The sequence below is a fragment of the Polypterus senegalus genome, chromosome 8, assembly GCF_016835505.1.
Source record: "Polypterus senegalus isolate Bchr_013 chromosome 8, ASM1683550v1, whole genome shotgun sequence".
In the NCBI taxonomy this organism is placed as follows: Eukaryota; Metazoa; Chordata; class Cladistia; order Polypteriformes; family Polypteridae; genus Polypterus; species Polypterus senegalus.
In genome coordinates, this window is record NC_053161.1 from 41,407,234 (window position 1) to 41,420,217 (window position 12,984).

Sequence of the window (12,984 nt, forward strand, 5' to 3'; positions counted from 1 at the left end):
TTTTTTGGCGGCTACAGTTGCTCCCAAACAATTCCTAAGACTGATGTTACTTGATTATGTGGACCTCTTTTGTAAGTCACTTTAGATTATAGCATCTACTAAGGATGTAAATGTAAATGTAAATGTAAAAACAGTGCGATAACATGTCCCACTTCATAGGAAAATAGGATAGCTGGTAAATCCTTTTGGGTGCAAAGTAAATAGTGAAGCCTACCCAAGATAAAATATTTAAACAACTCTCTTATTGCGCAGACTAGCAGGGCAATGTCTGCTCCACTAGTTGGTATTCTTGAAGTCCTGCAGTCACAAATTTGCCTTTAAAACTGTCCAAGTCAGACTAAAAAGTAAGTCCAATGTGATGCTGTCCCATACTGTACTATCCAGTGGCACAGGATTTTCCTCTTGTGTTTTTTTTCTTTTTCTTATAGTATCAGCCTTTCTTGGCAATTGAAAGAAAATGCTTTTATCTTTTTTTTCAGGACATTTATTTTGGAATATATGGATTTTTAATTTGTAGACAGATCTGCTTGTTGCTAACAGGATGATCAAACTGGGCTATTGTATGCTTGATGAGCCATGGTGTGTAGAAAAAGGGTGTGTTTGACAAACTGAATCTCCCAGAGTGGAAGGGCACCAGTCAGAGAAGCCAAAGAAAAGATCTGTAGCAACTAGAAAGAAATTTGATTTGTATAGCTATGCTGGAAAAAATTGTGCAATGACAATAATGAAAGGTGCTGTTGTTTCAAACAGTAAATGAGTCTGTTAAAACAAAGGGGAGAAAAAATTGGTACTGTCTAATAAGACAAAATTTGAACTTTTAGGCTTTAATGAAAAGCACTATGAACACCCTTGCTTGTCACTTTGGGAGAGATAACCCTCATCTGACGAATGGCAATGGTAGAGATGGGGATGATTCTCTGTGTCAGGGTTTGGAAAGTGTGTGAATGTAGAAGGCAAGATGAAAGCAGAAAAATCCCAAAACACAAGTTACTATAGTCTGTAAAAGACATGGGGCCTTATGTATAAACGGTGCGCACGCACAGAAATGTTGCGTAAGAAATTTTCCACGTTCAAATCGCAATGTATAAAACCTACACTTGGCGTAAAGCCACACACTTTTCCATGGTACCTCATACCTTATCGTATGCAAGTTCTCCGGTCGGTTTTCCAGACTGGCGGCACCCAGCGTCAAAGCAGTGCTACTGTTCCTGTGTGGTTACTTCTTATTTTCCTGACGTGGCTTTATAAATACAGTGAAGCTAACCGCATATTGTTGATTGGTGTAATGCATCTGATTGTAATTAACTTGTAACAATATAATGGTCCAGCGAATAGCCATAGTATTCCAAATACCATAACTGCTTTAGCGTTGTTACTCTCACTGTACCTTCTTCTTCTTTCAGCTGCTCCCGTTAGGAGTTGCCACAGCAGATCATCTTTTTCCATATTACTCTCACTGCAACACTCGGAGTATTTATATCACTGTATCTGAGTGTGAATCACAGCAGCAGCTGTTCGGAAAGAGAATTATCGTTATACAGTATCAAGCAAACGCTGCCTCAGCCATGGCAAAATGTTTCAAAGCCTTTCCTGTACGGACCTCGCAGTTCAGAAACAGTTTCATCCCAAGAACTTTAAACGCACTCAATCAATTGCTCCTTGTAGAACTGTTTGTACTTATAAGTACAATTACCTCACTGTAAACTTGCACTACAGTTATAATACAGTAATCCCTCCTCGATCGCGGGGGTTGCGTTCCAGAACCCCCCCGCGATAGGTGAAAATCCGCGAAGTAGAAACAATGTTTGTATGGTTATTTTTATATATTTTAAGCCCTTATAAACTCTCCCACACTGTTAACATTATTAGAGCCCTCTAGACATGAAATAGCACCCTTTAGTCAAAAGTTTAAACTGTGCTCCATGACAAGACAGAGATGACAGTTCTTTCTCACAGTTAAAAGAATGCAAACATATCTTCTCTTCAAAGGAGCGCCGTCAGGAGCATAGAATGTCAGAGAGAGAGAGAGCGTGACAGAAAAACAAAAAATCAATACGTGCTGTTGGGCTTTTAAGTATGCGCACCGCGATAAAGCAGCTGCAAAGAAGGGAGCAATGTGAAGGTAGTCTTTCAGCATTGTTTAGAGGAGCGTCCGTATCTCCTAGGCAAACAGCCTCTGTGCAAACAGCCCCTCTGCTCACACCCCCTCCGTCAGGCGCAGGGAATGTCAGTGAAAGGCAAAGAAAAGCAAACAATCAAGCACCGCTCGGGAAGCATATCGTATATCATTGAGGAGTTTTAGTTAATGCGTAATACATGCTCTGATTGGGTAGCTTCTAAGCCATCCGCCAATAGCGTCCCTTGTATGAAATCAACTGGGCAAACAAACTGAGGAAGCATGTACTTTAAATTAAAGACCCATTGTCCAGAAATCCATGAACCAGCGAAAAATCCGTGATATATATTTAGATATGTTTACATTTAAAATCCATGATGGAGTGAAGCCGCGAAAGTCGAAGCGCGATATAGCGAGGGATTACTGTATTACACAACCTGAGCCACTTTATAAAGCGTGTATTTACATATGATGATGATATCATTTTTAAGATGAAATGCAGCAAAATATGTTTATTATATTATACAGGCAAAACTTTAACTTCATTTAAATAATCTATATTCTTCACTAGGACTGTCGTGAAGGATAGAATAATTAAACATGTACTACGAAGATATTTCAATGTTCCTTAAACGTTTTGAAGAATCGGCGCTCTAAGCTTACAGATGGCTTAACATCTATTACAGAGCTGATTGTGTGGCAATCGGTTACTTGGAGAAATAAAAGCAAGGACTGCAGGGGCGGCTACACCAGTATATATTGAATATAAAACAGAAAGAGAAAATAACACAGCTAAGAACGCAGTGGCAAATTTCGACAAAAGTTAAACGCTTGTGTCATGAGCATGAGGCGGCTATGCAGTGTCTGCAACAGACGTGGCCATCCACCGTGCATAAGATACCATATTGACATTGGCAGGCAAAGGGGCTACCGATTCTTTTTCTGCCCAGGGCTGCCACAAGCCTAGAGCCGCCCATGAGTATTGCTGCAATAAATAATTTCATCGAAGGTCGCGCACAATCACTACGCCGTGAAACCCATGTTTAATAACGTGCTTTATGTGATATCACGTATACATCTCAGTATTTTAGTTATTCAGAGAGCTGTAATATCACGAATGTAATGGATTCTGTGTCCTGTCGGAGGAAGAGAGCCGGTTTAAGAAGCAAGTAGTGATTCACACACACAGAGCACATAGAAGATCACATACAAAACAAAGCATTTAACGTGCTACTTTAATTACGATGTGATTTGAGAAAATGGCTGATTAAACGATTTTAAGATGAAGTTTATGATGTTCTACTTTAATGACAAAATAAACTACATGATTAAAGTGGAAATTTCGATATTGAAGTTGACATTTCGTGCTTTTTTCCCCACTGTGTGCCTTTTTTTCTCTGAACCCTATTAAGCTTTCATATGACACTCAGAAGGTGGGCTAAGACTCGCCTTTACACGGCGACTTAGACGTCTGACAACTTCTTTTTTATTTCCGGCACTGTGCGATTTTATGAACGTGAGCTTTCAAGTTTCTCCAACACTGTCAATGTCACTCGATCAACTTCCTTTTGTTGATTATACCACGGTTTATTTGAACAAATAGTATGTTTTTCCTTTGCCTCCACTTGGTATTCGCTGAAATTCTTATTTTCCCCTGTGCTTTTCCCATTGTCTTTTCACAGATGGCGGAGTTTAAGGGTGATTTATATTGATTTGCATATTCAAAGAGGCGTAATTCTGGGAGGAGTTGGGGCGTTACATAAAGCACGAGCGTTAGTTTTCACGCTGACCGGGATTTATGTAGCGGAAGAACATGGAAGTTGGAGTACGCACAGATTCCTGCATCTGGAATTTTCTGTGCGTAAGCACATTTCGGCTTTTGTGCTTACATCTTATTATAGTGTGAGTTCTACGCACGCCATTATGCATGAGGCCCATGGAACTTGGAAGAGGTTTCAGGTTCCAGGAGAACAATGGCAAAATGGCATGCTAGAGAATTCCAAATTTGGCCATAGTTCAAGAAAGAAATTGCGGGGTTACTGTATGTTAATCAGTTAATATATGTTTTATAGTAATTTACTTTATATTACATGCAGTATTATGGTTGGTTGTCGTCTCTGCCCAAGGTGACACCGCCTCTCCATTCACATCACCTATTCCAGTGGAGCCCAGAAATGCCAGAAAAGGCCCTGGCTCTCCAGGATTCTGCACTAGAGGAATCAGCTTAGTAAAACAACTGAAAGTACTGAATCATCTTAAAATGCTGTTTATTATTGTGATGACTTAAATTGACTTCTTCATGCTGCAATTCTCTTGACTTGTTTTTATTTTTATATCAGATTATAAGACTACAGCCTGGACTAAGTTGTTGCAGTAATGGATGGACATTAATGATATTACAGAATGTAACATTTTCAGACTTGCTTATTTCAGTTCAGAGTTATCGGGAGCCCTGCAGCAAAAGGCACAAGTCAAAAACCAACACAGCATTTTGAGGAGGCAGTCCATCTCAAAGCCTACTCAACATGAGGCCAGCTTGATACATAAGGGCGTGCTTTATACATCACAAAGGAGAAAATGTAGTGATCAAGCATGGGACTCAAACATGGAACACTAGAAACATGACACTTCAACACTAAACACTGACCATAGCAGCCTTTAATGGTACTGCATGCTTTAAAATGAATCACTGTTACTGGAAACTATTTAGAGTTTTACCTTAAGTCATCTTGTGCTCAAAATGACTGATGAACAAAGCAAGCAAGCAACCATAGCAATATAAATTAACAGCATGAAGTAAAGAAGACTGCGGTGGGCTGGCGCCCTGCCCGGGGTTTGTTTTCTGCCTTGCGCCCTGTGTTGGCTGGGATTGGCTCCAGCAGACCCCTGTGACCCTGTAGTTAGGATATAGCAGGTTGGATAATGGATGGATGAATGGAAGTAAAGAAGATGGCAGTTTGCTGGACTAACTTTGATTTGGATCTACAAATCTCCATAAATCATGCTAATATTCCATGTCTGTTTCGTGAAGGACAGGGATAAATGGCTGAAAATTAAATTATCCCTGGGCCAGTCTGTCCAAAGCTATCCCCAGTACACACTTTTGCAGTATTAAAACCAAGCTGGCATCTTTTTACCCCCTGATATATTTGGGAAAACCAAAATGACTTTATGCCAAATTAAGTGAAATTAAATGATGCTGCACAGGTATGATATTTTATCTAGTTAACTATTTACAAATTCCTCCTTTATGTGTATTACTCGACTTTACTGTTGTGATGAGCTGTGATGTCTGTTATGTTTTCATCCTCTGCTGAAGGGATTAAGAACTTCAAAGACTTAACATAGATGTTTCTTCTCTGGCTTGTCTGCTTCCTGTTTCACTCTAGCAATGACAGGAATTCGTTTTTATATTAATGTTGTTTTCTAAATTTTTTTTATAAAGTACAAATAAAACAGATATATGAACATCAGCGGAAAAAAATCAAACAACAATTTTTATTAATAGTTCTTTCCATGTGAAGTCTGCATTGATAAACGTTATAAGAAATGAATGATCAACTTTAGTAATGTTATTATTTTCTTGCAGAAATTCTGCCGCCAGGTTAGGGACTTGGAGTGCCTCGATGTCTCCCATTGCCTGTCCCTGACGGACCAGACCTCCAAGACTTTGGCTTACTACTGCCGCACAATCGCCACCCTCAGTGTTGCCGGATGCCCAAAAGTATGTTGATGATCACATGTAACACTTAAAGATGCACAGCTGTGCAGGGCGTAAACCTACAAAATAGAAAATAAACTGCGCAATTTATTTTTTCTTATCAGATTACCGATCTTAGCATGCAGTATTTGTGTGGCGTGTGCCATTACCTCAAAGAACTGGACATCTCTGGGTGTGTTCATCTCACTGACAAGACAGCCAGATTTTTATATAGGATATCCAAACAGCTGAAGGTCCTTAACATGCTATATTGCAAAAAAATCTCAAGGTAAGTTCTTTTAGTACACACTTTAAAAATATATGTTTAAGGAAGAAAAAATATGAAAATGAACACAGATGCTTTTCTCATTCCTGAATTTTTTTTTTCTTGCACAAGAGAATAAAGAGTTCTGTACCATATAAAGGGACTACTTGGCATGGACTGCAGTCCAAACGTTTAGGATGGCCCCAGATGTTAATAACAGAAATGAAAAAGGAAATCCGAGTATCCCCGCCTGCTTTGAGTTCACTTGGAGCCAACTGATACTGTGTGTAACCTTGGATTAATTCTCAAAAGCACCCATTGTCTTTTCAAATTCCCTCTTTCTTTTTAGAATCTTTTTATAACAATGAATTCTTGGTCATAAATATCCGGGCAGCACAGTGAGATTAATTAGAAGTGGGGCTGGTAGTCCAGAAGAATTGTGCTCTGTTGGAAAAATAATCCACCGCCATGAGTGGAAACTGCATGTTTGAAACAGTCTAGTAAAACAGCAGCTGCTTCTGCCTTACAGGCAATAAAAATGTCCCTCAGGCAAGCTGATGATTTCCAGTTGATGTAACAAATTAGTGTCGTGTTTTTAAGGTGATGCATAAAAATTCATGTTACGGGATTCAGAGAAGTTAGGCTGGATGCATTTTCCATTGACTTAAAAGTCAGTAGTGAAGTTGTCATTCATGGTTGTTTTTCTTTTTACACTAGCAGTACTGGTCTGGTCTAACTGAAAGATGGGAACATAACAGCTATGCAGTTTTTGTGCTAAAAAGTATTTTGGGATTATGAAACAGAAAACATTATTTTGCATGTAGCACTCCAAAAGCCAACTCTGTGTAGTTATCAGATGTACAGTATATTACACCATTACATAAGCAGATTTATGCGCATGAAGTGTTTTGAGTGCTGGCCTGTAATATATTTCAAACAATACTAGGATATAAAATACAATTTCTTATACAAAAATAAAAATACTTGGAGGTACCCAGTACTCCCATGGCTTTAGGCAATTAAACTTTCAAGCAGTATTTGCCTTACTGTGGGTCAGTTGTAGTGCACTTGAGACAGTACCATACTAGCAGCAGATCAAGAGCAGCCTACATAGTGCGGTACTAAAGAGTGGTCAGTCCTCAGGCCTAAGTGCTGCTGGAGTGAACAGTGCACCAAGATCTGTGCCAAGTTTAACAAATACCAAGCCAGTCTTGATGTTGCTTCTTGTTTCTCCTCAGTTTGCTCAGCTGGTAGTTTGATTGCCAGTTAACTGTGGCACACCGGCAATTAATGTCTCACCCTTTCTCAATTAATGACGTGTCACTACACAGAGGACAGAGAACAGAGAAACAGCATGTCCTCCTGCAAGCTTATTAAAAAATAATTGCAATCGTTAAGCTTCATTAGATCAAAATGAGTGTCGCTGCTGTAAACATTACTCACTTTGAGTGAAAATGACCAGAAATCTCTAAAAAGAATGTAATTAGGAAAAAAGAGGTGAACATTAGTAGAATCATATCTGAAGCATAATCATCTGTCTATAGCTCTTATGCAGCTCTAACGTCAAGGTGACCAGGGTGTGCACTCTTGGGCCTTGGCGTATGCAAGAAAAAAAGTAATGGTGCTATTTTTCTGTTTCAGTGGTACTGTCGTAGAATAAAATCCCAAACCAATAACACCTAAAGCCAGGAAATCACACAGAGTCCAAAAGCCTTCTGGTTTCAGTTTATTAAAGATAATAAAAAGCCGTGTTCTCCCTGTGGAGATAACCGCTGTTCCTGAGCATGAGGATATTTTCATTCATAGCTTAACCTAGATAAGACACCTTGATACGTCTGCTATGTTAATTGACAACACCTAATGGTATTTTGCCGGCTTCATCTGGTCTGTTTTTCAACTACATCTCCTTACTGCTAATCCACCGCATCGACTTTCAGGGTGTCAGTTTATATTGGTGTAGTAGACGCATGTAAGGCTCAGTGCACAGCAATACGGTTTAAACACTGGAATGCACTGCTGACAATACAGAACACTTTAAAAATAATATTTTATAAGGTATAGAATCACATAATAAAACAAGTCCTTATTTAAAATATGTTCTTAATTATTTTCTGTGCACACTGTGTTCTAATTATCCAGTGTGATTGTATATATCCAGTAAATATTAGCAGATAGATATGCTTCCATAGTACCTCACGCTCTTTCACACAACAAACGTGCACGGTTACTTGTACATTTGATTGCCACCCCTTGATCTAATGTACCAGTGGCCACTGGCATATATCTCTGAGAGGGACCACCCCCAGCTTATTTTATTTTTATATGTGATGTTCATAGTGTAAATATATGCGTGTGACTCCCTGTGGCCTGTGGGGTTCTTAATCTGGTCTTGTTGTAAGTCATTGTCTCAATTACACCAATAATACAGAATAGCTAATACTTGGTCATTCATTATGTGCGCAGCTTTTCCAAATAACTGAATTAATCCAACAGTCACCAAAGAGTATAATCCAGTATGCCTAGTCAGAGGCTAGGCTGGACAGTACTTGTAAAGGATGTCTCATCACAGTGTAAAATTTACAGTAGATCACAAGCTCTATATAACAAATATTGTGAGGGATCTTACATCATCTGGAGGACATCTGCAAATAAACCTTCACAACACTCTGAAGAAATACAGCACGGGAAAACCTGGCAGCATCTTTCAATGCCCACTTTCCAAACTGGCAGATCAGCAAGTTCTTAATTAGGGACATCAACATTACATATCTCTATTTAAGATTAATGTTTAAATGTTTGCACATACAGATTTTTCTATTACTTATTACACAATACAAATATTTACATGCATCACTTGTCTTTTTCTGTGCCACTTATATAAATAGATTTGATCCAGTATTACACTATACTTCAGTTCAATTATAAATATAAGATATGGTTGCCATATTTTATTTGGATATTTGTGCTTTTTCATGTGTGTAAATGTCTGTCTAATACAGGCAGAGCTCCTTTTATAACATTACCCACCATAGTAAGTCCATTAAACCTGCTCACGTGGTTGTCTAAGTGACCACACAACTTTGTTCCCCTACTTCAACTCCAAAAAGCCAACTGCAGCTGCACTTAGTCTTGGTCCACTACTAGTCCGCAGCTCTGACGAACACTGCAGCAGTGCTTATATCAAAAGTTAGTCTTGCAAAGCATACAATTATGCAACTCAAAATTATACATCAAGCACATCTGTCTCGCCAAAAACTGTCCAAAATGTTTCCAGGGCAAGATCCAGCCTGTGAACGCTGCAATCAAGTCCCAGCCTCACTGGGTCACATGTTCTGAGCCTGCACCAAGTTAACATCATTCTGGACCAAAATTTTTAATTACCTTTCAGACAGCCTTGGTGTCACAGTCCCTCCTAACCCATTAACAGCTTTGTTTGGTGTTCTTCCAGATGGGTTTAAAGTGGAGAAGGACAAACAAACTGTGATTGCATTCACTACACTGTTGGCACGCAGACTTATTTTGCTAAACTGGAAGAACCCTAACTCTCCTCTTATAAGTCAGTGTGAAACCGATGTTTTATACTATTTGAAACTGGAAAAAATCAAATACTCAGTTAGAGGATCTGTACAGAATTTTTTCAAAACATGGCAGGATCTAATCAGTAATATTATAGAATAAGCTCTTAAAGCACAGAGGAAGCAATTATTTCTGTATTTCTTTTTCTTCTCCATTCATCTCTATTGGCTTATCAAACTCATCAATTATGTATGCTTACAAGCCTTAAGTTTTACTCCGTTGGCCATGCTGTCTCTCTCAGGGGTGGGTCGACTTGTTTTCAATCTCAATCCTATTTTTTTGTAAAAATTGATCGATTTGTATGTAATGATTATAATAAAATTATTAAAAATTTAAAAAAAAAGTTAGTCTTGCTACCGTAAATACATACTAAGAGCAGACCAGCACAGGGTCATTCCTAGCTCAGCGTACACTGTAACTGACCCAGTGTGTTCAAATGCTGCTTTTACTTAGACACAGGTCTCTATCGCCGGTGACTGATTTTACACCACCATACTGTTATGGTCCTGGTTAGCTCCACGCTCCCAGGTCGCTTCTGGGTGCCTCTTAAATGCATAACTGTTGATAATCAAGGATTGAGAAGAGCCATCAAATGAGGCCAGCACACATTCAGCAAGGTTTTGGTGCAAAAGATTTCAGTGCTTTTATTTAAAATCCAAACAAAAGTGCGAACAGTGCAGTGTAAAATAAAAACAGTGATAGCTGTGTGTTAAACAAACGCTACTTGGCAATATATTCCATGCAGCTATAGTTGTTTGTGTGAAGTAGACCTTTCTAATATTTGTGTGAAATCTGCCATTAAAAAGTTTAACTATATTCATGTGTTTTTGTTGAAAAATGTCCCTTAAAGTAACGACATATCCCAATATACAGTATGACTGAGATATCCCAACTAGTGTTTCTAATGTATGTTTCATGTCTTTAACACAGCCAGCTCTACAACAACCAATTATATTTTCCAAAACTCACTTAGCCCAGCTTAGGGTTATGGGGTCCTGGCCTATCCTGGCAGTATCAAGTAGAAGGCAGGCCAAGTCTGTCACGTGACATTCACTGTCCTCCCACTGTGCTAATTTTGATCTTTAATGGTGTCACATTTTTAACTGAAGTCGCACTCTATATGTGTGTGTGTCCTGTTCTGAGCTGGCGCACGGTTGAGGGATTAACTCCTGCTATGTGGCCAGCGCTGCCAGGATCCTCCTCTGTACTACCCAGTGCTGAATATGCAAGTTAAACACTGGATGTTTCAAATACTTAGTTTATTAAAAATGTTTTATATACTGTTTACGCAGTTTTATTTGGTACACTGTGCCATAATGCTTTTTTGCAGATGATTCAAGTATCAATTTAATAATGTTCAAATGGACTACGAAGTGCGTTATAAATGTAGAAATGCATTTTCAACATTGTGATGCTGTGCAAAGGTTGGAAAATGTTAAATCCTTCTTTTAACACTATGAGCAGACAGAGTACTAAAACATTTTTATGGTACTCTTGGGCTTTACTTACAGAGCACTACTGTTAATTAGCACTCACAGTCCTCACAAAGATGTAAAACTTACTATTGTACATGAGAGCAAGACAAAGCTAATGGGAATCACAGATCTTTATGGCCACACTGTCCCGGAGCTGCAGCTGGAGCTGGAGCTGGAGCTGTTACTGATACTTTCCAGCATGGTGTACCTAAATTGACAGTTTTATGCATCAAGCATTATATGATGTTTGAAATGGTTTGTTTTCTCAAATTGTTAGTTAACCGATAGAAAGAACAACAACAACATTTATTTATATAGCACATTTTCATACAAAAAAAATGTAGCTCAAAGTGCTTTACAAAATGGAGAATAGAAAAATAGAAGACACAATAAAAAATAAACATAAGTCAACATTAATTAACATAGAATAAGTAAGGTCCGTTGGCCAGGGTGGACAGAAAAAACAAAAAAAAAACTCCAAAGGCTGGAGAAAAAAAATAAAATCTGCAGGGATTCCAGACCATTAGACCGCCCAGTCCCCTCTGGGCAATCTACCTAAAAGAATGCTTTAAATTAATTTTAAAATGGCCATCATCCTATCATTACTTCACCTTCCTTGCTCTGTGTGACCATTTTTATGTAATGCAGTGTTTCTCAACCTTGATGGGGTCTTGACCTAGCCTGACCAAGTTTACTCGCAACCCACAAGAGGGGGCCCCCCTTGGTGAATTCAGCCTGCATGCTAATGTGGTTTGCTCTTGGTGAAACAACCATGAATATTAGACTGGTAGGGTGGTCCCCATTAGTAAAATAAATACACATGAAAGAACGAGTAGAGCACTGCTGATTACTCACGCACCCAACGATGGTGATCCTTGACGCTGACCCAATGGTTGAGAAACACTGGTGACAATAGCTCCATGGTTAGCACCACTGCCTCAAAAGATCCAGTGTGCTGGGGTGCACTTGGTGATCGCATGTTCTCTCTGTGACTGTGTGGACCTTACTCCCACACTCGGAAAGACATGCAAGTTTGGTTAAAATGTCTCATCATTTTCTAACCCACTTAATAAAGACCAGGATTGCAGGGGTGTTGGAGTCTATCCCAGCTTACAAGGCAAGGCAGGAACAAGCCATTGCAAGGTGACCACATATAACACAAATACACACTTGGGCCAAGTTAATGGTGCCAGTTCAACTAAACTGCATGTCTTTGGACTGTAGGAGGAAACTGGAGTACCTGGAGCAAACCCACACAGACAAAGGGAGAACACAACAAACTCCATGTAGGGAGGACCTGGGATACAAAAGCTTGTCTCCTTACTGCAAGGCAGCAGTGCTACCACTGTGCCACCATGGCATCTGGTTTGGTTAACAGATGATGGTGAATATAGTCCTTGTAAGCATGGCTGTGTGTGTGAAAGGATGATGTGAGGTCTTGGGAGTTGTGTCCAGAATGTTCTCCTGCCTTTCTCCCAATGCTGCCAGAAAAGGTTCTGATCCCACTCGCCTTCCTATAAAGTAACTTGTATTAAGTAGATCTGAGACGGTTTTAAGTTGTGATATTTCCAGAGACCTGCATCTGGTAGTCACCAGCTTAGAGTGGTAAAACAGGATAATTTGCTACAAATGTCCTCACTGCAAGTCCATGGTCTAAGATGCTTGAGCCCAGCCCTAGTCCTAGATGGCTGAAAGTGTTGACATAAGGTCTGTATCAGTCCGTTGCACAACTGACTGGTCCCAGATTCTTCTCAAAATGCATTAACAATGTTGTTGTAAACCTTGCCACCCTCCTCATCCAAAGCCAGATCTCAATAGCCAGCGTCCATTAGAGTATGCATCAATTTGGCAA

At 39.4% G+C, this 12,984-nt stretch overlaps 1 protein-coding gene across 1 annotated transcript in view; it reads left to right on the forward strand.

Moving 5' to 3' along the window:
* Positions 1-12,984, forward strand: part of fbxl13 (F-box and leucine-rich repeat protein 13) — a 256,189-nt gene that overhangs the window by 236,484 nt on the left and 6,721 nt on the right. The window contains exons 19-20 of the mRNA XM_039761026.1: positions 5,706-5,840; positions 5,942-6,105. Of these exons, the coding sequence (XP_039616960.1) occupies positions 5,706-5,840; positions 5,942-6,105 (299 nt within the window). The remainder of the gene's footprint in view (positions 1-5,705; positions 5,841-5,941; positions 6,106-12,984) is intronic.